The 27,055-nt window shown below is 44.3% G+C and overlaps 1 protein-coding gene across 1 annotated transcript in view; it reads right to left on the minus strand.

Annotated features, from left to right (window-relative positions):
* ENTPD3 (ectonucleoside triphosphate diphosphohydrolase 3) overlaps positions 1–27,055 on the minus strand; it is an 88,984-nt gene that overhangs the window by 28,744 nt on the left and 33,185 nt on the right. Inside the window, exon 3 of the mRNA XM_073678055.1 lies at positions 19,665–19,782. Coding sequence (XP_073534156.1) covers positions 19,665–19,782 — 118 coding nt within the window. The remainder of the gene's footprint in view (positions 1–19,664; positions 19,783–27,055) is intronic.

The following is a 27,055-nucleotide window of genomic DNA, read 5'->3' on the forward strand; positions in this document are numbered from 1 at the left end:
TCTGGATGAATCCCCTGGCCAGATTCTCCTCAATATATTCGGACATCGACCGGGTCTCAGCAGCGGATAATGGATAAATACGCCCACGGGGAGGAGTAGTACCGGGTAACAGGTCGATAGGGCAGTCGTATGGTCTATGAGGGGGTAGTGTCTCTGCCTCCTTTTTATTAAAGACATCAGCATAAGACCAATAAGGAATCGGAAGTCCAGGTAGATTAGCTGGGGTAGGAGAAGGACGGACGGGATGGACGGAAACCAGACAGGTCTTATGGCAGTCCTGTCCCCAGCGAAGGACTTCTGCGGTCTGCCAGTCAAGCACGGGTGCATGTCTCTGGAGCCAAGGTAGACCTAGCAAGAGGGCGTGAGAGAGTCCAGGCAGAACATGAAAGGAGATACTCTCAGAATGCAGCATTCCCGCCTGCAGAGTAATGGATTCGGTGATGAGTTGGATGGGGCGTGGTAAGAGACCCCCATCCACGGCAGCAACAGACAAGGGTACAGCCAGAGGTTTGGTGGGGATGCGGTATTTCTCTACCAGGGACTGTGAAATAAGATTCCCGGCTGCTCCAGAGTCAATTTGGGCTAGTTCGAAATAACGGTTCTCCCCGCAGACGATTGAGACTGACAGCAGCAGAGATGGAGAGGATTTATTCTTGTCTAGGTCGACCTCTCTGAGCGAACCTAGACACAGGCGTTTCCCGACCTCTCCGGGCAGGCACGGATCCGGTGCTCCTTACTGCCACAGTAGAAGCAGCTCCCCTCAGCACGGCGTAAGTCCTAACGGGTTTTGACCATCTTGGGCTGGTCGACCTGCATAGGCTCAGGAGAGTGTACCTGGGGAGAGATGGAGGGAGTGACGGGTTTCTGAAAAGTAGGAGCTAGACGTGGAAACCTCCTCTCACGGGTGACCTCTTTGGCACGCTCCTGGAACCGTAGGTCAATCCGGGTGGCAAGAGTTATTAGGTCATCGAGAGTGGTAGGAATGTCCCGACCGGCAAGTTCATCTTTAATACGGCCGGACAGACCCTCCCAGAAGACGGATACCAGAGCGTCGTTATCCCAGGCCAGCTCCGAGGCAAGGGTACGGAACCGTATGGCATATTGGCCCACGGTGAGACTTCCCTGACGGAGGCGTAGCAGTGATGATGCGGATGAGGTCTTCCGTCCGGGTTCATCGAAGACTTTCCGGAAAGCCGTGAGAAAGGCAGGCAAGTCGGACACCAGGGGGTCTCCTCTCTCCCATAGAGGATTTAGCCAGGCCAGGGCCTCCCCGGTGAGATGGGACATGATGAAGGCAATTTTGGCCCGGTCGGAGTTAAACTGGTGGGACAGGAGTTCAAAGTGCAGGGTGCAATGATTTATGAAGCCCCGAGCCTGGGCGGAGTCGCCTCCGAAGCGAGGAAGTGCAGAAAGCCGGGGTCCGGGGTAGGATACCATGGTATTAGTGGGCAGCGGAGCTGCCGGATTGCGAGTCATGGCACTGGCGGAGGTTGCTGGCGGAGCAGTCAGAGTGTCCAGGCGAGAATTGACATTCCGCAGGTGACCCAGGATGGACTCCTGTTGGGACCTCTGACGGGACAATTCATGACACAGGTCCGAGAGTGAGGGAGCTTGGGTGCCACCGGGTTCCATGGCCCGAGCAAACTGTAACGGGTCTGGGAGGCGGAACCTCTGAGCTACTATACAAGGGGGCGGTCCTTGTAAGGGAGCGGGTGGCGACCAGGCAGGCAGTCACAGCAGGTGACCGGGACAGTCTCTGGAAGAAGGGGCAGGAGGTCACGGCAAGTGACCGGGGCAGTCTCTGGATGAACTGGCAGATGGTCACGGCAAGTGACCGGGGCAGTCTCTGGATGAACGGGCAGATGGTCACGGCAAGTGACCGGGGCAGTCTCTGGATGAACGGGCAGATGGTCACGGCAAGTGACCGGGGCAGTCTCTGGGTAAAGGGTTGGTACGACCTGTGGCGGCTGATGGTAGACGTGAGCTCCCAGGTGAGCAGGCGAGAGTCTCTGGATAAACGGGTGGTCACAGCATGTGACGGCGGAGCCTCCAGGAAGACCAACAGACAGGCGGCAGATGAGCGCTCCCAGGTGAGCGGGCAGGAGACACTGGACAGGCAGGTGGTCACAGCACGTGACGGCGGAGCCTCCAGGTAGGCTAGCAGGCAGGTAGCAGATGTGCGCTCCCAGGTGAGCGGGCAAGCTGGTCCTTAGACAGACTGACAGGAGTTGTAAGGCAGACCGTCGGACCTCAGGCTAGCAGGCAGGTAGCAGAATAACAGGCAGGAATAAGACAGCGAGCTGGCAGGAATCTGGCAGGTATCTGGCAGGTAACTGGCAACGGGACCTGAGGGCTGAAGCAGAGTAGAGAACAGTGCAACAACATTGCTCGGGCACCTCCATTTTGGAGGAGGTGCCTTATATATGGTGAAGTCCTCCGGCCATTGGCCGGGGACTCCTTAGGACGGCGCGCGCGGCCCCTTTAAGAGGGAGGGAGAGCGCGCGCGCCCTAAGCACAGTGGCCGGGAAGGAGCGCGCGCTGCCAGCAGAGCGGGAGGAGGACGCCGGGCACGGAGCAGAGAGGTGAGGGGAACAGCGTCCCTGCCTAGCAGAGGGCAGGGACGCCGGCGCTACACAAAGTTTAGTATCATCTGCAAATATTGCTATTTTACTATGCAACCCTTCCACTAGATCATTAATAAATATATTAAATAATATAGGGCCCAAGACAGACCCTTGAGGCACCCCGCTAGTAACCCTGACACACCCTGAGCTTACTCCATTGATAACCACCCTCTGCTTTCTATCACTCAGCCAGCTATTTACCCACTTGCACACATTATCCCCCAGACCAAGCATTCTCATTTTATATACCAAATTTTTGTGTGGCACGGTATCAAACGCTTTGGAGAAGTCAAGGTATACAACATCCACTCACTCTCCCCGGTCCAGCTGTGAGCTCACCTCCTCGTAGAAGGCAATCAGGTTTGTTTGGCAGGAGCGATCTCTCATGAATCCATGTTGATATGGAGTTAGACAGTTATTATCATTAAGATATTCTACAATAGCATCTCTAAGAAATCCTTCAAACAATTTACAGTCCTTAGTTCTTTTAGGGACCCCTCCCCTTATGCTATAGGTCTTCGTTCAGACTAGCCGAGGACAAAGGCGGGTCTGTTCGCTAGGAACAGGCAGCCCGCTACATCGTAGGGATTCAGCTTAGTCTTACTGTAGGGACAGCTTTTCCCTATCTTTCCTTAGTACTTGTTGCAGATCATAACAGTAAGTCCAGCCCAAAAAACTAAAAGGAAAGAAATTCGGGGATCAGTATGGCTTCCGTCCAGGATTTGGCTCAACGCTTACAGGGATTGTCTCTGGAGATGGCCAAGCTACAGCAACACGTGAGTAGCTGTTCTGGAGCGCATTTTGTGTAACCCAAGGTAGGACTGCCTAATGTTTTTTATGATAAACAGCAAGATTTTTTTTCCTTTAAAAATGCTTGTTTGTTATATTTTCATTTGAGACCAAGGTCCTCTGGGAATGAATCACAGCGCATTGGTTTTATTATGTCACTTTTGCGCAATTAACCCCGTGGTGGGCCTTTTCTCTCCAACCTAATGATCCATGCTTAAGGTCTGTAGAAGAATTTTTTTCTGCTATAGGTCTATTATATGACGATCCTGATAGAATCTCATCTGCTGAGGCAGAACTCAGGCGTTTGAATCAGTGGTCAGGTGATGTTGAAAATTATTGCACACACTTCAGAAGATGGGCTTCAGAAGTCAAATGGAATGATCCTGCGCTGAAATGTTTATATCGTGCTGGTCTGAGTGAAAGGGTTAAGGATCTGCAAATTGCATTCCCAGCACCTGAGACTCTGCAGGATGCCAAGCAATTAGCTATTCATGTGGACAGGAGGCTGAGGTTCAGGCTGAATGAGGTAAAGACTCCTGTAATGTCAGGTCCTAGTCCCCAGAAAATCTGCTCAGATGGCGGAGAACCGATGGAGGTTGGGGCGATGTCACTACGCTCTCAAGAAAGAGACCGGAGATTCGCTGAGGGATTGTGTCTTTATTGTGGTAAAGCTGACCATTTGATTAAGTATTGTGAGCTTCGTTTAAGAAAAAAAAAAGGTCAGGTACGCCCGTATTGCTTATTTACGCTCTGCAGGAGTATTTCTTTCTGGGAGTACTACTTTGCAGGGAGATTTGATTGAATTTCAGGTATTTGTGGATTGTGGTTCAACACTTAATGTGATTGATAAAGGGTTTTTGGAAAAACTTAAATTGAAATCCAAACCTTTGTCATCACCTATTTCTGTGATTGCAATTGATAACACTCCCTTGAAATGTATTACTCACAAGGTTGCTGCATTTCCCCTCACTATCAATGGAGTTCACCGAGAAATTTTGGACTTGGTTGTATTAGATAATTTACCCTCTCCGGTTGTTCTAGGATTGCCTTGGTTAAAACTGCACAATCCTTTACTGGACTGGTCTACTAATGTGATTAAGTCTTGGAGTCCGAAGTGCTATGATAAATGTTGTAATGGTCGCATTGCGGCTGTGGAAAAAGGGGAATTACCGGTACCTATTCAAGATTTTTGGAGGGTTTTTTCGGAGGAGGAGTCGCAAGTTTTACCTCCTCATAGGGATTATGATTGCGCCACTGAGTTTGTTCCGGGAGCTACTCTTCCCAAGAGTCGCTTGTTTAATCTGACTATCCCTGAAAGAAAGGCCTTGGAGGAATACATACAGACTAGCCTGGCTGCTGGTCACATTAGACCTTCTAAGCCGCCTGTGGCAGTTGGATTTTTCTTTGTTAAAAAAAAGGACGGGGGTTTACATCCATGTCTGGATTTTCGTGAAATTAATAAGATTACCGTACGCAATTCCTACCTATTGCCGTTAATTCCTGACTTGTTTAATCAGTTAGTGGGGGCCAAGTGGTTCTCTAAAATTGATCTTCGGGGGCCATACAATTTGTTAAGAGTGAAGGAGGGTGATGAATGGAAAACTGCTTTTAACACTTCGGTAGGTCATTTTGAGGATCTGGTGATGCCTTTTGGTCTTACCAATGCACCTGCATTTTTTCAGAACCTTATTAATGACATCCTGAGACCTTTGATTGGTAAGAATGTGGTTGTGTATTTGGATGACATTTTGATTTATTCACAGATCTAGATTCCCATTGGCAGAGTGTACGTTAAGTTTGGTTTGAAATCTATACAGAGATTTTTGGGTTTTGCCAATTATTACAGGAAATTCATTAATAATTTTTCTGTAATTGTTAAACCTCTAACCGATCTCACCAGGAAAGGTGCGAATACGGTCCAGTGGACTACTGAGGCCATTGAAGCGTTTAAGTATCTCAAAGAGAGGTTCAGTTCTGCCCCTATCCTTATGTAGCCTGATGAGACCAAGCCTTTTTTGCTCGAGGTCGATGCTTCATCGGTAGGGGTCAGAGCAGTTTTGTCTCAGGAGAACAGGGATGGAGTACATCCTTGTGCCTTCTTTTCGAAAAAAATTTCGGAAACCGAACTGAATTATGATGTTGGAAATCGGGAGTTGCTGGCTATTAAACTCGCGTTTGAACATTGGCGTCATTTTTTGGAAAGTGCTAGATTTCCTATTCAGGTTTTCACAGATCATAAGAATTTGATCTACAGTTAGGTCCATATATATTTGGACAGAGACAACATTTTTCTAATTTTGGTTCTAGACATTACCACAATGAATTTTAAACAAAACAATTCAGATGCAGTTGAAGTTCAGAATTTCAGCTTTCATTTGAGGGTATCCACACTAAAATTGGATGAAGGGTTTAGGAGTTTCAGCTCCTTAACATGTGCCACCCTGTTTTTAAAGGGACCAAAAGTAATTGGACAATTGACTCCAAGGCTATTTCATAGACAGGTGTGGGCAATCCCTTCGTTATGTCATTCTCAATTAAGCAGATAAAAGGCCTGGAGTTGATTTGAGGTGTGGTGCTTGCATTTGGAAGGTTTTTCTGTGAAGTAAACATGCGGTCAAAGGAGCTCTCCATGTAGGTGAAACAAGCCATCCTTAAGCTGCAAAAACAGAAAAAAACATCCGAGAAATTGCTACAATATTAGAAGTGACAAAATCTACAGTTTGGTACATCCTGAGAAAGAAAGAAAGCACTAGTGAACTCATCAATGCAAAAAGACCTGGGAGCCCACGGAAGACAACAGTGGTGGATGATTGCAGAATAATCTCCATGGTGAAGAGAAACCTCTTCACAACAGCCAACCAAGTAAACAACACTCTCCAGGAGGTAGGCGTATCAATATCCAAATCTACCATAAAGAGAAGACTGCATGAAAGTAAATACAGAGGGTTCACTGCACGATGCAAGCCACTCATAAGCATCAAGAATAAAAAGGCTAGACTGGACTTTGCTAAAAAACTTCTAAAAAAGCCAACACAGTTCTGGAAGAACATTCTTTGGACAGATGAAACCAAGATCAACCTCTATGATGGAAAAAGAAAAGTATGGCGAAGGCGTGGTACAGCTCATGATCCAAAGCATACCACATCATCAGTAAAACACGGCGGAGGCAGTGTGATGGCTTGGGCATGCATGGCTGACTGTGGCACTGGGTCACTAGTGTTTATTGATGATGTGACACAGGACAGAAGCAGCCGAATGAATTCTGATGTATTCAGAGCCATATTGTGTGCTCAGATCCAGCCAAATGCAGCCAAATTGATTGGTCTTCGTTTCATACTACAGATGGACAATGACCCAAAACATAAAGCCAAAGCAACCCAGGAGTTTATTAAAGCAAAGAAGTGGAATATTCTTGAATGGCCAAGTCAATCACCTGATCTCAACCCAATTGAGCATGCATTTCACTTGTTAAAGACTAAATTTCAGACAGAAAGGCCCACAAACAAACAGCAACTGAAAACTACCGCAGTGAAGGCCTGGCAGAGCATCAAAAAGGAGGAAACACAGCGTCTGGTGATGTCCATGAGTTCAAGACTTCAGGCAGTCATTGCCAATAAAGGGTTTTCAACCAAGTACTAGAAATGAACATTTTATTTACAATTATTTAATCTGTCCAATTACTTTTGGTCCCTTTAAAAACAGGGTGGAACATGTTAAGGAGCTGAAACTCCTAAACCCTACATCCAATTTTAATGTGGATACCCTCAAATGAAAGCTGAAAGTCTGAACTTCAACTGCATCTGAATTATTTTGTTTAAAATTCATTGTGGTAATGTCTATAACCAAAATTAGAAAAATGTTGTCTCTGTCCAAATATATATGGACCTAACATTATCTGGATGCTGCCAAGCGCTTGAATGCCTGTCAAGCTAGGTGGGCACTTTTTTTTTTATCGGTTTAATTTTTCTGTTACCTATATCCCTGGTACTAAGAATGTTAAAGCCGATGCTTTATCTCGCAGCTTCTCTCCTACGGTCGGTGCCGAGGAGGAGGAGAGCACTTTACAGAAAGGAGTTGTGGTGGCGGCTTTGGACTCCGTTTTGGAGAATGGGATTCTGAAAGCTCAAGATGATGCTCCATCTAACACTCCCCATGGGAGGTTGTTCGTGCCTAGAACCTTTAGGAGAGATTTGTTTGTGGAGTGTCATGAGTCTCGGTTGGCAGGTCATCCAGGAATTTCTGAGACTAAGAGACTTATCAGTCGCAGTTTTTGGTGGCCTGGATGGCAGAAAGAAGTCATCAAGTGGGTGCGTCAATGTTCTGTGTGTGCTAGGTCGAAGGCTTCACATACTCATGCTGCGGGGTTGCTTTGCCCTCTGGAGGTTCCTAGTGCACCTTGGACGCAGCTCACAATGGATTTTATTACTGATCTTCCTGTGTCTGATGGTTTTACTGTCATCTGGGTGGTCGTAGACCTTTTTAGTAAGATGTGTCATTTGGTTCCATTCATTAACTTGCCCTCGCCAAGACACTCGCTAAGGCGTTTGTTAAGGAAATTGTCAAGCTTCATGGCATTCCCACGGATATTGTTTCTCATAGAGGACCTCAGTTTGTGGCTCGCTTTTGGTATGCTTTTTGTGACAGGTTGGGAGTCCATTTGTCATTTTCGTCTGGGTATCATCCTGAGTCTAATGGACAGACTGAAAGAAAGAACCAGGATGTAGTACAGTTTTTGCGTTGTTTTGTGGCGGACAATCAAGAGGTATGGTCTGAATTTCTGCCTATCGTGGAATTTGCTCTTAACAATCATAAATCCTCCTCTGCTGGGTGATCTCCTTTTTTTTGTTGTACTGGGAGACAGTACAGTTCCGTCTTTTGGTTCGTTCTCCAAATTGGGGTCGGCGGTGCCGGAGGAGGAGAATTTTTCCGGTGATTTGGAGAGAGTTTAGACTAATGTACGTTGCAACCTTCAAGAGGCTAACAAGAAGTCCAAGAAGTATTTTGACAGGAAACGTAAAGAGGTTTTGTTTACTGTGGGTGACATTGTTTGGTTGTCCTCAAAGAACCTGCGGTTGAGGATTCCCTCTAAAAATCTGGGTCCTAAGTTTGTGGGTCCATTTAAAGTGCTTCAGGTTGTTAACCCGTCTGCTGTTAGGTTGGATGTCCCTACTTCCTGGAAGATTAAACCTGAGTTTCATGTTTCCTTGTTGAAAAAGGCTGATGTGTCAGATAGGGATGCCACTATCTCAGTTCCTCCTGTGGTGGAAGACGGCGAATATGAAATTTCTCGTATATCTTGAATTCTAGATGGCATAGAGGGAGATTACAGTATCTTGTCTCCTGGAAGGGTTTCGGTCCCGAAGACAACTCCTGGGTTAGGACGGATGATGTCTCTGCTCCAAGGCTTGTTAAAGCTTTCCACAAGAGGTTTCCGGATAGGCCTGGGCCTGGAGGATCCGGAGGATCCTCATTAAAGAGGGGGTACTGTTAGAACCCACCTGTTTGTTTTTTTCCATCTTGTGTTTTGCGGTCACATGACCATCTGCCTTTATATTCCAGCTCCGCCCTTTTGGCTGTGCTGGACTTCAGTGTTTGACTGTTTCTCTAGCCAGGTGCTTCGGTGCCTTTCTCTGTCAGTTCACTTGGTCCTTCTGGGACCTCTAGTACCTTTTTGTCAGTTTGTCTTTTTGTGTTCTGCAACAACTTCTCTGTTTAGGAGGTGTCCCATTTTTTGTTCCAGTCCTTAGATCTTTTAGGAACCCCTCCCCTTATGCTATAGGTCTTCGTTCAGACTAGCCGAGTACAAAGGTGGGTCTGTTCGCTAGGAACAGGCAGCCCGCTACATCGTAGGGATTGAGCTTAGTCTTACTGTAGGGAAAGCTTTCCCCTATCTTTCCTTAGTACTTGTTGCAGATCATAACACTTATATCTGAATGCTAATAACTACAACTTAAAGAGATCCTTTTGGCACAGAATGACTTTTAAAACCAAGTACAGGCGCTCGGTGCACCCTTGTCTCGGTAAAACATTTAACTGCATCCTCCCACCTACTTGTTTTCCCTCCACCTCCACCCTTCCCTGGCTCATTAAAGCTAGAGTAGATGAAAAGGTGCACTTAAATGTTTGACCACGCAAAAGGTGCATCGAAAGTCTGTACTTGGTTTAAACAAACATTCTGTACTGACAGACTTCCTTTAAAAGGAACCTGCCATAGTCAAAAAATGCAATTTACCAGCAGATATGAGGTCAATGTACAGGCCACATTCACAGTATAGTAAGCGATGAATGTGTTCACCTCATGCACACCTCTAGGACTGTAAGCCAGCAAATCTCGGGAGGATATAGGTTCATTTTCTCCCGGTTATTGTGCTTTCAGTAAGGCGGCCAGGCAGCATTTTACTACTATTTACCTGAGATTGACACCATATCTGCAAGTATATAATGTTTTTTTTGCAAATGATATGCGCTCTTTCAAGATGGTTGATTCAATAATCATGTACAGAAAACAAGAAGAGATTTGAAGAAGGTATGTTTCAGTATATGGCTGTAACTAGTAAAATATATAATTGATACACTCTGTTTTAGCTTTTAGCCTTTGTTTTCAAAAGATACTATATGCTGTCTTCCCCATAGACATCCATATAATCAAATATAGGCAAAAAATATATCCTTTTGGGATATAGTTGACTGGCCGGCGCTTATTGGATGCAGGGCTCACATGTCATAACAACCTCACGTGAGCCCTAGGGACACAAGTGCTGACACCGCTGGGAATGCACCAGCACGGGAGGGAAGTATAGGTGTTTTTATTTTATCTGCGCCAAACATTCAGATCGAGAAGGGATTGTCCTAGTAGTGGACAACCCCTTTAAGATGGAAGTGGATGTGCAACTCAAACCTCCTTTTCACTCATAAATTACTAGATAAACTATTTTTTACAATGAAAGATAATAGCATAATATATATAGATAGATATACAAGTAAATAAAACTTCTGTGAAATCAAACTGTCCACTTAGGAAGCAACACTGATTGACAATCAATTTCACATGCTGTTGTGCAAATGGAATAGAAAATAGATGGAAATTATTGGCAATTATCAAGACCCACTCAATAAAGGAGTGGTTCTGCAGGTGGGGACCACAGACCACATCTTAGTACCAATGCTTTCTGGCTGATGTTTTGGTCACTTTTGAATGTTGGTTGTGCTTTCACACTCGTGGTAGCATGAGACGGACTCTACAACCCACAGAAGTTGCTCAGGTGGTGCAGCTCATCCAGGATGGCACATCAGTGTGAGCTGTGACAAGAAGGTTTGCTGTGCCTGTCAGCTAGTGTCCAGAGGCTGGAGGCGCTACAAGGAGACAGGCCAGAACACCAGGAAACGTGGAGGGGGCCGTAGGAGGGCAACAACCCAGCAGCAGGACCGCTACCTCCGCCGTTGTGCAAGGAGAAACAGGAGGAGCACTGCCAGAGCCCTGCAAAATGACCTCCAGCAGGTCACAAATGTGCATGTGTCTGCACAAACGGTTAGAAACCGACTCCATGACTGTGGTATGAGGGCCCAACGTCCACAGATGGGGGTTGTGCTCACAGCCCAACACCGTGCAGGACGCTTGGCATTTGCCAGAGAACACCAGGATTGGCAAAGTTGCTACTGGCGCCCTGTGCTCTTCACAGATGAAAGCAGGTTCACACTGAGCACATGTGGCAGACGTGACAGAGTCTGGAGACGGCATGGAGAGCGATCTGCTGCCTGCAACATCCTTCAGCATGAAGGATGCGGTTTGGCAGTGGGTCAGTAATGGTGTGGGGTGGCATTTCTTTGGAGGGCCGCACAGCCCTCCATGTGCTCGCCAGAGGTAGCCTGACTGCCATTAGGTACCGAGATGAGATCCTCAGACCCCTTGTGAGACCATATGCTGGTGTGGTTGGCCCTGGGCTCCTCCTAATGCAGGAAAATGCCAGACCTCATGTGGCTGGAGTGTGTCAGCATTTCCCGCAAGATGAAGGCATTGAAGCTATGGACTGGCCCGCCCGTTCCCCAGACCTGAATCCGATTGAGCACATCTGGGACATCATGTCTCTCTCCATCCACCAACGTCACGTTCCACCACAGACTGTCCAGGAGTTGGCGGATGCTTTAGTCCAGGTCTGGGAGGAGATCCCACAGGAGACCATCCGCAATCTCATCAGGAGCATGCCCAGGCGTTGTAGAGAGGTCATACAGGCACGTGGAGGCCACACACTATACTGAGCCTCATTTTGACTTGTTTTAAGGACATTACATCAAAGTTCGATCAGCCTGTAGTGTGTTTTTAATTTTGGGGGTGTCTCCAAATCCAGGCCTCCATTGGTTAATAAATTTGATTTCCATTGATGATTTTTCTGTGATTTTGTTGTCAGCACATTCAACTTTGTACAGAACAAAGTATTCAATGATAATATTTCATTCATTCAGATCTAGGATGTGTTATTTGAGTGTTCCCTTTATTTTTTTGAGCAGTGTATATAAATACTGTTCTATACACATGCCTTGAATGAAATGTGACAGAATTTCAAGCTGTATTCACACGAGTATATAAAAAAAGTTAAAAGAAATACAAGTTTCAGTACCGTATTTTTTTCTTTTAACTAAATGGAGGATACCAGAAATGTACTGCACACATAGTGACATCTTGTTAACCAGATGCAAGAAGGAACATTTAATACTCAAAGGAGTAAGCTTAAAGAATCCTTTTCAGAACACATACAATACTCATTATACCCAACACCTCTCTGAAATGCCCTTATTCATGTTTTCTACAACACCAAGAAAAAGATCCAAATAGAAATACAAACTTTAAGGAGTACACTTACTATAAACGTACAACAGAAAATGCAGCATTATTATACAACCCTTCAGGCTGTGTGCCCACTATGCGTTTTTTAAGCGTTTCCGCAGCGGCAATTCCGCTGCAGAAACGCTTAAAAAATGCTTGGTAGAAGGTCTGCAATGTTCCCCAATGATAATCCGCATGTGATGATAGTAGCAGTACTGCATTATCAGTGCAGTTTCCAAGGTTAACACTTTGGTGACATCATGGTCATGTGACGCTGCAGGAACTTAAGGCCCCGTCACACTTAGCGACGCTGCAACGATCCCGACAACGATACGACCTGTCAGGGATCGTTGCTGCGTCGCTATGTGGTCGCTGGTGAGCTGTCAAACAGGCAGGCTCACCAACGATCAGGGGAGCAGCGACATCGTGGAAAGAATCTTTCCACGATGTCCTGCTCCTGGTTACCAGCCTGCTGAAGCAGGAGCAGGCTGGTAACTATGGTAAACATGGGTTACTAGGGGCACAAGCGCTCCTAGTAACCCGTTGTTTATCATGGTTACCACTCTGCTACGGTGAGCGGGAGGTTACCGCTCACTTTAGCAGGCTCGTAACCATGATAAACAACGGGTTACTAGGTGCGCGTGTGCCCCTAGTAACCCGATGTTTACCATAGTTACCAGCCTGATCGCTGCTCCCGCTGGTCACACACAGCGATGTGTGCTGACCAGCGGGAGAGCAACGACCAAAAAATGGTCCAGGACACTTTGCAGCGATCAGCGACCTCACAGCAGGGGCCTGATCGTTGCAAAGTGTCATACATAGCGACATCGCTGGTGAGGTTGCTGTTGCGCCACCAAAACCGTGACACAGCAGCGATCTCGCTAGCGATCTCGCTATGTGAGACGGGGGCTTTAGAAGAACTGAACAGGAGGAGACAGACTGGTAAGTCCTCTATAGTGAATGTGTATGTGCTGTGTGTATATACATTTGTGTATAGGTATTGTGGGATTTCTACTCACTTGAGTGGGTCGGGAGGCAAAACAGGAAGCATTTCCATTTAAGGCTGTGTGCCCACTATAAGTTTTTTACGCATTTCCGCAGCGGCATTTCTGCTGCAGAAACGCTTAAGAAACGCTTGGTAGAAGGTCTGCCAAGTTCCCCAATGATAATCCGCATGTGCTGTGCACATGTTGCGGAAATTTCCGCTGCGGATTATCATTGTGGAAAAATCCGCAGCACTACCAATTATTTTGCGTAATCGCAGAGTTTTCACCACCATTGACTTACATTGAATCGCTTAATATCCGCATCACTACATGTGCACATGCGGATATTAAGCGATTCAATCTGCGGATGGTACCTGGGTCTGGAGAAGAGGAAGCTCTCCTCCAGACCCAAGTACCATAGTACCTGTAAAAAAAAAGAATTAAAATAAAAAATATACATTATACTCACCTTCTGATGACCCCCGGTCTCCATAGCAATGCGTCCTGGCTACACAGCAGCTCGCGATGGTCTAAAAGGACCTGCCATGACGTCATTTAGTCATGTGACAGGTCACGCGGCCGCCGACGTCTGCGGTCGCGTGACCTGTCACGTGACTAAATGATATCATGTAAGATCCTTTTACACAACCGTGAGAAACTGGGAAGACCGGACGCATCGGATAAGGAGACCGGGGGCCATCGGAAGGCGAGTATATGTTTTTTGTTTTTTTTTCACCATTTTTATTCTTTTTTTTAACTAACTTGGTCACACTATATAAAATCCATACCGGTTGCATGGATTTATATAGTGGGACCAAGTTGTCAAGCACTTTCCAAGTGATGCTAAAATCGCTTGGAAAGCGCTTGACAACCAGCATGCGAAATCGCATGATCAAAAAGCTTCACATCCGCTTGTCCCTGGCAGGAAAAACGCATGTAAAATCCGCATGCGTTTTTTCTGCCAGGGAGATGCAGAAACGCTCAGGAAAAATCCGGAGCATTTCTGCATCGAGGGCACATAGCCTCAGTCATACCTAATAGACAATAAGCAAAAGAAACTCCACAGACTTTGACTGAAAGCAGGATTGAATTCAAGCACCAATCAAGTCCCCCCCAAGCACAACAGCATGCAGCAGACCTGGCAGAAGGACACAGGTACAGTCAGCTGTGTTATTAATTTGTCATCTCACAAACCAACTAATCTAGTACACCGTGTGCTTTCCAAAGGTCTCACATTTTGTCCTACAAAACCTCTAGACAAAACAAAACTACGTAGTGACATGGAACAATACTTCAGGAGACTGAGACTGAAGGAGTTCTTCTTGGATGGTAAAGATAACTTGGGGCTTCTAAAAAAATGTTAAGGTTTGAGAGTCCCCAGTGGTTGATACCTTTTAATGGCTAACTGAAAAGATGGTACCAAATTGCAAGCTTTCCAGACTACTCAGGTCTCTTCATCAGGCATAGAATAACACAAAATGAAAAGAGTCACATATTTATGCACAACGGGACACAGAAATAATGCCATAGTTAAGACAAGTGACGTGAAGCAGAACTATCAGTATGGGAGAGGGAGAAACAGTTGTGGCCATAAATATTGGAACAGTTGGGGCTTCTAAGCAGCCAAACACAAGTCAGATTAGAGGATAAGAAACAATATGACTAGACGCCTCTTCCTGGCCGCAACACCACTTTGGACCCAAATGATGACTGATTTAGACATTCTGTTCAGACCACAATACCGGATAAATAGAGAAAAGAACCATCTAATGGTGTACAGTCATGGCCAAAAGTATTGAGAATGAGACAAATAGTAATTTTTCCAAAGTTTATTGCTTCATTTTTTGTAATGGCAATTTGCATATACTCCTGAATGTCAGAGTGATCAGCTTAACAGCAATTACTGTACTTGCAAAGTCAATATTTGCCCAGAAAATGAACTTTAACCCCCAAAACACATTTCAACATTATTGCAGTCCTGCCTTAAAAGGAGCAGCTAACATCGTTTTAGTGATTGATCCATTAACACAGGTGTGGGTGTTGATGAGGACAGGGCTGGCGATCAATCAGTCATGATTAAGTAAGAATGACATCACTGGACACTTTAAAAGGAGGCTGGTTCTTGGTATCATTGTTTCTCTTCAGTTAACCATGGTTATCTCTAAAGAAACACGTGCAGCCATCATTGCACTGCACAAAAATGGCCTAACAGAGAAGAGTATCGCAGCTACAAAGATTGCACCTCAGTCAACAATCTATCGCATCATCAAGAACTTCAAGGAGAGAGCTTCCATTGTTGTCAAAAAGGCTCCAGGGCGCCCAAGAAAGACCAGCAAGTGCCAGGACCGTATCTTAAAACTGTTTCAGCTGCGGGATCGGACTACCAGCAGTGCCGAGCTTGCTCAGGAATGGCAGCAGGCTGGTGTCAGTGCTTCTGCACGCACTGTGAGGCTCAGACTCTTTGAGCAAGGGCTGGTTTCAAGGAGGGCAGCAAAGAAGCCACTTCTCTCCAGAAAAAACATCAGGGACCGACTGATATTCTGCAAAAGGTACAGGGAGTGGACCGCTGAGGACTGGGGCAAAGTCATTTTCTCTGATGAATCCCCTTTTCGATTGTTTGGGACATCTGGAAAACAGCTTATTCGGAGAAGAAGAGGTGAGCGCTACCACCAGTCTTGTCTCATGCCAACTGTAAAGCATCCTGAAACCATTCATGTGTGGGTTTGCTTCTCAGCCAAGGGAATCGGCTCACTCACAGTCTTGCCTAAAAACACAGCCATGAATAAAGAATGGTACCAGAATGTCCTCCAAGAGCAACTTCTCCCAACCGTCCAAGAGCAGTTTGGCGCCCAAAAATGCCTTTTCCAGCATGATGGAGCACCTTGCCATAAAGCAAAGGTGATAACAAAATGGCTCATGGAACAAAACATAGAGATTTTGGGTCCATGGCCTGGAAACTCCCCAGATCTTAATCCCATTGAGAACTTGTGGTCAATCATCAAGAGACGGGTGGACAAACAAAAACCAATAAATTCTGGCAAAATGCAAGCATTGATTATGCAAGAATTGACTGCTATCTGTCAGGATTTGGTCCAAAAGTTGATTGAGAGCATGCCAGGGAGAATTACAGAGGTCTTGAAGAAGAAGGGGCAACACTGCAAATATTGACTTGCTGCATTAACTCATTCTAACTGTCAATATAACCTATTGGTACTCATAATATGATTGCAATTATATTTCTGTATGTGATATAAACATCAGACAAACACTAATAAAAACCAGAGGCCAGCAGATAATGTGAAAATATAATTTTTGTGTCATTCTCAAAACTTTTGGCCATGACTGTACAGGAGAGAAGGGCAATTCATAGCCTGGAGAACAACAAGGAGATCACTATTAAGCCTGCGGATAAAGGTGGGGCCATAGTCATTCTCAATACAACAGACTACATTAAAGAAGCACACAGACATACTACACCAACTTCAAAATATATGAGAGAGTTGAAAAGGGTTATCAGAGGCTGGTGTACATATTCCACAAACCTTTTGGACTTTATATCTGCGAGTCCTAGGATAGGAATTTTCTATATATTTCTCAGGATTCATAAGCAAGGCAGCCCAGGCAGACCAATCATCTCGGGGGGGGGACACTCACTGAAAAAAATCTCAGGATGGGTAGAGAATGTTTTCAAGCTTCCGGTAAGAAAAACACTGCCAAGTGGTTCTGGAAGCTAATGAAATTCCTTCTAAGTCTGTATTAAAACTAACCAGATTTGTCTTCACGCATAACTTTTTCTTATTTCGGTGAGAAGCTATATCTACAGTGCAACAGAACTGCTATGGACACCCAGTATGCCAACCTTTACATGGCTAAACTGGAGAATAACTTTTTATCATCCTGCTCCATCAAACCCTTGGCCTATTTCTGTTCCATTGATGACATCTTAATAATCTGGACTGAGTCTGAATAAAAACTTATAAGATTCCATGAACGATTCAATACCTTTCATCCCTCCATGAACTTGACATTGGACTACTCAAATACATAAATTTCTGTATACCACCATAAAAATTCAAAATGGTTCAATCAAGACATCTATGTATCGGAAACCAATTGACTGGTCCACATAACACAGATTGGACAGCATACACCCAAAAACACATTAAAAAGTCCACTGTCTACAGCCAGGCCCCCAAATATAGTCATAACTGCTCCAACCCAACAGACAGAGATGAACACTTAACTCATCTTAAGAAGACATTTTTAAACCAAGGCTACCACCCCACCTCCATTGATGATCAGATTATTAGAGCCACAAGGATCCCTAGAAGTTAACTACTTAAATATGGAGAAAAAGAAGAAAATAATTGTATTCCTCTGGTGGTGACCTACAGCCTACAGATTGAAGTGCTCAGAAAAACTGCCAAAAAACTTCACCACATCCTACACAAAGATGACAGGCTAAAAGTAGTATTGAAAGACCCTTCCTTGCTATGCTACAGATAACCTCCAAATATAAGAAATATTGTGATCAGAAGCTCTGATTCACCAAGAGGAACTTACCCTTGCACTGTGAAGAGTTAAAAAACCTGCATTCATGTAATAACCACAGACCAGATACAGATCTGCAATGCACAGCAGGTCTATAAGATTCCTGGGGCATTCACATGTTCCTCTTCCAATGTTGTGTACTTAATTTTGTACACTATTTGTCCAACTGGGGGCCCCTATGTTGAAGAAACAGGACTGATACTGAGAGCAACGATGAGATCTCATCTCCACATGATTACATACAAAAAAAAACCATCAACCTGTTGCTAAAAATTTCTGTGGTCCAGGACACAAAATAAACAATATGAAAGTTGTTATATTAAAAGGCAACTTCACATCATAAAAACACCGACAGGTCTGTGAAAAAAAATTATGACAGTTTTGATTCCTTCCACACAGGACTAAATGTGTTAAGGATTTATGACTTACTACAAAATCTGAGGAATCTGCTCCAGAGACAGTGATGGCATTAGGTCTCTGAACTTACAAGGATATTGGGACAATAAAACTTTCACATCACTTATGAACTTATCACTTATGAACTTATCACTTATGAAGGATTAATTTTCTGAGCTCATGTCTCTGCTCTTTTTTGTGTTTCTTCTTTTCATAAAAATTGTATATGTAATACAAAGTACAATACAAGATTATTACTTTGTTTCTGCCACTGAGAACAATCAATTTTTATTAAAAAAAAAAGTGAAACACAGACATAATACTGACACAAAATTTGGATGGCTTGGATGATGGTATTGTGTCTGCATTTTGCTCTTAAATTGTAATCTACAGGCCCATACATGATACAGTATGTACTACATATACAGTATATGTGGACATGTGGTTACATACAATAAGCATAGAATGTAAGCAGGAATGGGGCATATATTGACTTCTTGTATACCTGCATGTAAAACATGCTCTCCTACTAGCTCTCCTACTGCCTTTTGGCTACAACTGGTGTTTCTCCACTTTCATAGATAGTAATAGGGAAAAAAATACCAGTAGATTTTCATTTAAAGATGTATACATACAGCATAAGGGACAGGTTTAAAGCCAGAACGCCTGCATTTTTTTCATGGCTGCAGTTTGAAAACATTATTTTTTAAATCAAAACTTTAAAAAGAGGTTGTCTACTACTGGATAACATCTTATTAAAGGACCCAAGTTGCTGCAAGAATTTAAAAAAATCTGTACTTACCTTCCAGACTAACAGCACTCCTCTGCTTTCATCCCTGTGTTCCCAACTGGATTTCTAATATAAACAATGTCATGTGACCACTGCAGCCAGTCAGTGACTGCTGATTGGCTACAGGCTTCACAATTCTGTTTAAGCGGAAGAACACTGTTTCTGATGTTTGGATGGAAATTTGAACGCTGCAGCTAATCAGGTGCCACTGATTGACTGCAGGGGTCACATGAAATTGTTTATGTCAGAAGACCAGTGGAGAACACAGGGTTGAGAGCAGAGAAGTGCTGTCAGTCTGGAAGGTGAGTTTAATTTTTTTTATTTAAGTAGCATCATGGGGTCATTTATAAGGGTTTTTTTTCAGAAGTGAACAACCCTTTTATGTTTAAATCTGTTCAAGTTTTGGTAGGTCTACTGCTTAACCTCGGTAATTTGTATTATCCCACTTTGCTCCCCACACACATACTTTAATGCAGAAGATTTTAAATTAAAATCTTAAGAATTTCCTTTGCTAACATGTAATTTGCCAACTGGATGGCATACTGAGCAGATTGTTCTGTATTCAAGGACAAGTATGACAAAGCCAATTTCGAGTCAATGTTAGTTTTAGCCAATTTCATTTGATTAATGTAAACCTCCCTGGGACTTTAGATTCTCATTATATAATATAAGCAATTTAGAAATTCAAAAAATAATTACATTCTTACCATTAACGTTGCATTTGAAGGTCTGGCTTACTACTCCAGTATTGTTCTCTTTTTCAGCAGGCCATTGATACACATATACTGTGGTCCTAGAGGATCCGGCGTCGAGCACTATGCCATACTGTACACACAGAACAGACAAATTTGATGATTGATAATATGTGACCGGGTAATAACTAATAATTTATGTATAGTTTAGTCAGATCTTATTATGAGTTATGTGATGACACAGCATTTAATCTTAATTATGCCAGACATATATTTTCAGTAGGCTAGGAGAGAGACATAGACTATTGTTCATATGAGTCTGAATGTTTACTCTTGAATTGATGTGTTTTTCTTCAGTGGGTTAAGAAACTAGACTATTGTCTGAACATTGACTCTTGAATTAATGTTTGTGAATTGTTGAATGACTGCTGTTTACCTATTATATCAGCTCCTACAGGTGATTGCGTTGCTATCTTTGGAGGATAGGGACGCAGGGTCATTTAGCAATCAATGTTTGCCTAATGCTGATTACCCATTGTATAAGTTCATGTAACTTGTTGACCTGCAAACAGTGAAGGCCAAACTATGCAGTTTGATTAATACTCAAACAATAAGAGTTAATCTCATCCTACCTTCCCCCTGACCTGTGGATGATGGCCTGAACTGCAGATGTGGGTATAAAAAGGGATCTATATCCTTCTGCATTGAGACTCTACAGAACAGCAGCCAGGACACCATGGCTCCATCAACAGGAACACAGATTTGACATTCTACAGGATGTCAACATAAGGGACCATGACACTAGCTGGAAGAATACAGATCTGCTCAATTGATCATCACTGAACCCATGGAGACCTCTGGGGAAGCCAAGTTAGAACCCTCCAGTCACCTGGCCCCATGGAGACATTTGGGGAAGTCAGGTTGGGACCCTCCGGTCACCTGGTCACATATCTCAATCGACTGTCAGCTTCCTAAGCTTGTCGGTACTTCCTCTCTGTGGGTGCCTGTCAAAATCGGAGTGCCACTGGCTGGGGGTAGTTAGACCTGGAAGCCCCAAAGTCGCAGTGGCTCTAATCCCGGTGAGTCAGCGGAAGGGTGAGACTCTGTAATTTGCACCATCTTGAGTATTTGCTGGGACTGTTCTATATGTTTTATCGTCTGTTGATGGTTCAATAAAGTATTACCACACTGTTGTACCCTCACCCTGTTTTGTCTGAATAGTATTATGCCCACGGGGAAAGAGTGCAGGCGTTCAGCGGGATTAGCCCTGGTGCATGCGGTCTTTCTAAAGACATGCCACTGACCCCTGTGTCTCCACAAGATACACGAAACCAGAAATTATAATTTAGTTCTTCTGAACCATTATGTAGGACTTTGTCCAAGGCCAGCTGCTAATGATCATATAAGGCTGAACATGGGCACTATATGATTATTAACGAGAATATGATGGATACCAAGAGTCTTAATCAGCTTGTTGCCTTTATGGTATAAGCCAAATTTACTATGAAGTATCAATCATTTTTAAAGTGAAAAATGTCGCGGAGTCACTCATGCTTCGTCTCTATCAAGTTAAATGTCTGTCTGCGTCTTTCTAAGTAGTATATAAATGTGGCAGGTTAGACATATCCTATACATATCCTTTTACAGGGACAGATTTTATGCCTGAAATAAATGCCAATTAATGATATACTGTAGCTCAATTTCTAGGGGGCAATTGTGGACACTGTATGTGACCAAATGATTGCTAGTGCTATCTTTGGCTTGCATCCTTGCATACAGTTTCTTCATTGTTCGCAGGACATCCCCTTTCACAGGGTGCGATGTGATGATTTTAATGTTAACATAAGAGGTGTGATCAAAAGGTAAATTTACTCATTTGTTATTTCATCAGAATACATGATTACTCAGACCAATGACCCAAGTAAAAGACCCATGTAATAGGGCCTTAAAGGCACATAGACAGTGTCACATTAGGGTGTTATGGACCCACCAGTAACATTGGGTCTGGAGGCCAACTGTTCAGCTGTATGTAAAATTTACATTACCCACATTCACAAAATTAAGTGTATTATGCACCTACTGCTCACGTAATGGAGCAGAGCTGGCATTAAAGGCGAAAAAACTTGGTAATTGCCCTTGGTCCCCATCCTCATATGGTTCCCCAGCATTTCAAAGCAGAAATAGCACCGATAGTAGCAGTACTGCATTATCAGTGCAGTTTCCAAGGTTAACACTTTGGTGACATCATGGTCATGTGACCCTGCAGGAACTTAGAAGAACTGAACAGGAGGAGACAGACTGGTAAGTCCTCTATAGTGAATGTGTATGTGCTGTGTGTATATACATTTGTGTATAGGTATTGTGGGATTTCTATTCACTTGAGTGGGTCGAGAGGCAAAACAGGAAGCATTTCCATTTAAGGCTGTGTGCCCACTATGCGTTTTTTAAGCGTTTCCGCAGCGGCATATCCGCTGCAGAAACGCTTAAGAAATGTTTGGTAGAAGGTCTGCAATGTTCCCCAATGATAATCCGTATGTGCTGTGCACCTGCTGCGGAAATTTCCGTTGCGGATTATCATTGCGGAAAAATCCGCAGCGCTACCAACTGTTTTGTGTGATCGCGGCGTTTTCGCTGCCATTGACTTGTATGGAATCGCTTCATATCCGCATGACTACATGTGCACATGCGGATATTAAGCGATTCAATGTGCGGATGGTACCTGGGTCTGCAGAAGAGGAGACTCTACTCCGGACCCAGGTACCATAGTGCCTGTAAAAAAAAGAATTTAAAATAAAAAAATACATTATACTCACCTTCCGATGGCCCCGTCTCCTTATCCGATGCGTCCGATGTGTTGGGCGGCTCGCGGTGGTCTAAATGACATCATTTAGTCATGTGACAGTGGTCGCGTGACCTGTCACATGAATAAATGAAGTCATGGAAGGTCCTTTTAGACCACCACGAGCCGCCCAACACACCAGACGCATTGGATAAGGAGACCAGGGGCCATCGGAAGGTGAGTATAATGTTTATTTTTTTTTTACCATTCTTTTACTATAACTTAGTCACACTATACAAATCCATGCCGGTTGCATGGATTTATATAGTGTGACCAAGTTGTCAAGCACTTTTCAAGTGATGCTAAAATTGCTTGGAAAGCGCTTGACAACCCGGATGCGGAAATGCATGTGAAAAACGCTTCACTTACGCTTGTCCCTGACAGGAAAAACGCACGTAAAATCCGCATGCGTTTTTTCTGCCAGGGAGATGGAAAAATCCGGAGCATTTCTGCATCGTGGGTACATAGCCTAAAGGTCCATTCTGGTTTGTTGCGGTGTCATAAACCAGCCAAAGTAACAGTTCTTTTGACAAACTCTCTTGAGAGCCTGTCCTGGTCACACAGGCTGGATAGCATCCAATACACCGGCTCAGTTTGGAGAAAACATACAGGAGGACCTTTTCCTCCCCACACGCAGATCATGTGCCAAACAACGGCCTCCATTTTAACTTGTTAACCACACCCAGAGGTGAGGTATGTGGGCAGCCAGACCCGCCCATCACTCCGACAACCCATAAAACCTGGCCCAGATGCACAAAACAATCCTCTTAGTGCTTATGTGCACTAGAGCAATATTCCAGGATTACATCACAGTTGACAACCATCTCTGTGATACATACCTCCCATCAACTATATGTCCGTAAGCTACCTTACAATGTGTACTATGTATATATGCATATGTGTGTAGGTATGTACTATAAGTATATACAAATGTGTGTATGTGTACATATATATGTGTGTATGTATGTACTATATGTAGTGTGACAAAGTCACTGGTAAAGTGTGTCCATGAGCTACCTTACATACCTCCCACTCTGCCTAAAGCCGTGGGGCTTGGCATCTTCTACTACTAGACAGAGGATTCTCGAGAGGGCATCAGCATTACCATGTAGCTTCCATGTAGTTCCACATGGATGCTGAAATCCTGTAGGGCTAAAACCAGTGGATAACCCTAGCATTTTTCCCATTTTTCTCCCTCATCCAACTGAGTGGGGCTTGGTGTGATACAAATTCAACCTTTCGTCCCAACAGATAGTACCATAATGTGTTCACCGCCTACTTTATGGCCAGGCATTCCGTTTCTACCATGGAATAATTCTTTTCACATGCGGATAGCTTCCTACTCAGGTAGAGAACAGGGTGCTCCTCCTCGTGTATCTCCTTAGAAGGAGTATAAATTCTCTCTTGAAGTCGGGGGCAACCAGAAACGGTTGCTTACACAGAGCCACTTTCAGTTCTTGAAAGGCCATCTCTGCATCTGCAGTCCATTTGGCCATTGCTGATTTTGTCCCTTTAATGAGGTAAGTCAGGGTTGCGGCCATCATGGCTAAGTTTGGGATGAATCTCCAGTAGTATCCCACGATTCCTAGAAAGGGTCTAACTTGCTTCTTTGAGAGCGGTCTAGGCCAGTTTTGAATTGCATCAACTTTACTGATTTGGGGTTTGATCTCGACTCCACCTACTACATATCCCAGGTATTTGGCCTCTTCTTTCCCCATAGCACATTTTTTTGATTTATCGAAAACCTTACATTCCTAAGAGCATCAAACACTGCCTGGACCTTTTCCAGATCACTTCCCTAGTCGGGGCTGAAGAATACAATATCATACATGTATGCCGCGGCGTAATTCTTATGGGGTGCGAGAATCCGATCCATGGCCCTCTGGAAGGTGGCTGGGGCTCCCTTAAGTTCAAACGGCATCTGGACATATTGAAAGCATCAGTCCGGGGTAGAAAACGCAGTCTTCTCCTTGGATCTGCCAATATCCCTTTGTTAAATCCAAGGTGGTTTTGTACCTTGCCGGCCCAAGTCTCTTGATCAGCTCATCGACACGAGGCATCAGATGTGCGTCGAACTTGGAGACTTCATTCAAATTCCTATAATCGTTGCAGAATCTCCACTCGCCATCGGATTTTGGAACCGAGACAATTGGGCTACACCATCCGCTCTTGGATTCCTCAATGACTCCAAGTTTCAACATACGACTCACTTCCTTGGAGACCAGCTCTCGTCGGGCCTTGGGCATTTGATAGGGCTTCAAGTTCACCCGCACTTGAAATTCCGTCAGAACCTCGTATTCTATGACCTTTGTACACCCAGGCAATTCCGAGAACAGGTCCCTGTTCTGCTGCAGCAATTCCTGACACTGCTGTTTTTGGGCCTTCGAAAGCATCTCCGCTATTGCGACTTCTTCAATCTCGGCTTCTGGCTTGACCAAAAAACATGGAGTTTCAACAGGCTCACTGGTTTGCCATGGCTTGATGAGATTGACATGGTAGATCTGGAATGGTTTATGTCTTCCCAGTTGATGAGTCTTATAATTCACTTCACCAAGCTTTTCCACCACCTCGTAAGGCACTTGCCACTTGGCCAAGAATTTACTCTCCATAGTGGGAATTAGGAGGAGGAATCGGCCCTGGGATCGATGCCTCACTCTGGCTGACCGGTTGTAGACCCTAGCTTGAGCCTCTTGTGCCTGGAGGAGATGTCCTTTTACAATGGGGATCACCTTCGCAAACCTCTCCTGCATCTGTGTGACGTGCTCGATGAAGGAAAATAGACGGCTTTCAGTTCAGGAAAAAAAAAGTAAACAGTTCTTTTGGCAAAATCTCTTGAGAGCCAGTCCTGTTCACACAGGCTGGATAGCATCCAGTACACCGGCTCAGTTTGGAGAAAACATACAGTTGGACATCTTCCTCCCCACACATAGACCATGTGCCAAACAACGGCCTCCATTTTAACTTGTTAACCACACCCAGTGGTGAGGTATGTGGGCAGCTAGACCTGCCCATCTCTCCAACTACCAGTAAAACCTGGCCCAGATGCACCAAACAATCCTCTTAGTGCTTATGTGCACTAGAGAAATATTCCAGGATTACATCACAGTTGACAACCATCTCTGTGATACACACCTCTCATCAACTAGATGTCCGTGAGCTACCTTACAGTATGTACTATGTATATATGCATGTGTGTAGGTATGTACTATAAGTATATACAAATGTGGGTATACGTACACATATACAGTTATATGAAAAAGTTTGGGCACCCCTATTAATCTTAAGCTTAATGTTTTATAAAAATTGGTGTTTTTGCAACAGCTATTTCAGTTTGATATATGTAATAACTGTTGGACACAGTAATGTTTCTGCCTTGAAATGAGGTTTATTGTACTAACAGAAAATGTGCAATCTGCATTCAAACAAAATTTGACAGGTGCATAAGTATGGGCACCTCACTAGAAAAGTGACATTAATATTTAGTAGATCCTCCTTTTGCAAAAATAACAGCCTCTAGTCGCTTCCTGTAGCTTTTAATGAGTTCCTGGATCCTGGATGAAGGTATTTTTGACCATTCCTCTTTACAAAACAATTCCAGTTCAGTTAAGTTTGATGGTCGCCGAGCATGGACAGCCCTCTTCAAATGATCCCACAGATGTTCAATGATATTCAGGTCTGGGGACTGGGATGGCCATTCCAGAACATTGTAATTGTTCCTCTGCATGAATGCCTGAGTAGATTTGGAGTGGTGTTTTGGATCATTGTCTTGCTGAAAGATCCATCCCCTGCGTAACTTCAACTTTATCACTGATTCTTGAACATTATTGTCAAGACTCTGCTGATACTGAGTGGAATCCATGCGTCCCTCAACTTTAACAAGATTCCCGGTGCTGGCATTGGCCACACAGCCCCAAAGCATGATGGAACCTCCACCAAATTTTACTGTGGGTAGCAAGTGTTTTTCTTGGAATGCTGTGTTTTTTTGCCGCCATGCATAACGCCTTTTTGTATGACCAAACAACTCAATCTTGGTTTGATCAGTCCACAGGACCTTCTTCCAAAAAGAAATTGGCTTCTCCAAATGTGCTTTTGCATACCTCAGCCTACTCTGTTTGTGCCTTGCTTGCAGAAACGGCTTCTTTTGCATCACTCTCCCATACAGCTTCTCCTTGTGCAAAGTGCGTTGTATAGTTGACCGATGCACAGTGACACCATCTGCAGCAAGTTGATGCTGCTGCTCTCTGGAGGTGGTCTGAGGATTGTCCTTGACTGATCTCACCATTCTTCTTCTCTGCCTTTCTGATGTTTTTCTCGGCCTGCCACTTCTGGCCTTAACAAGAACTGTCCCTGTGTTCTTCCATTTCCTTACTATGTTCCTCACAGTGGAAACTGACAGGTTAAATCTCTGAGACAGCTTTTTGTATTCTTCCCCTGAACAACTATGTTGAATAATCTTTGTTTTCAGATCATTTGACAGTTGTTTTGAGGAGCCCATGATGCCACTCTTCAGAGGAGATTCAAACAGGAGAACAACTTGCAAGTGGCCACTTTAAGTAGCTTTTCTCAT

This window comes from Phyllobates terribilis, unplaced genomic scaffold (assembly GCF_046119375.1).
Source record: "Phyllobates terribilis strain yellow unplaced genomic scaffold, ASM4611937v1 Scaffold_4__5_contigs__length_816908805, whole genome shotgun sequence".
Lineage (NCBI taxonomy): Eukaryota > Metazoa > Chordata > Amphibia > Anura > Dendrobatidae > Phyllobates > Phyllobates terribilis.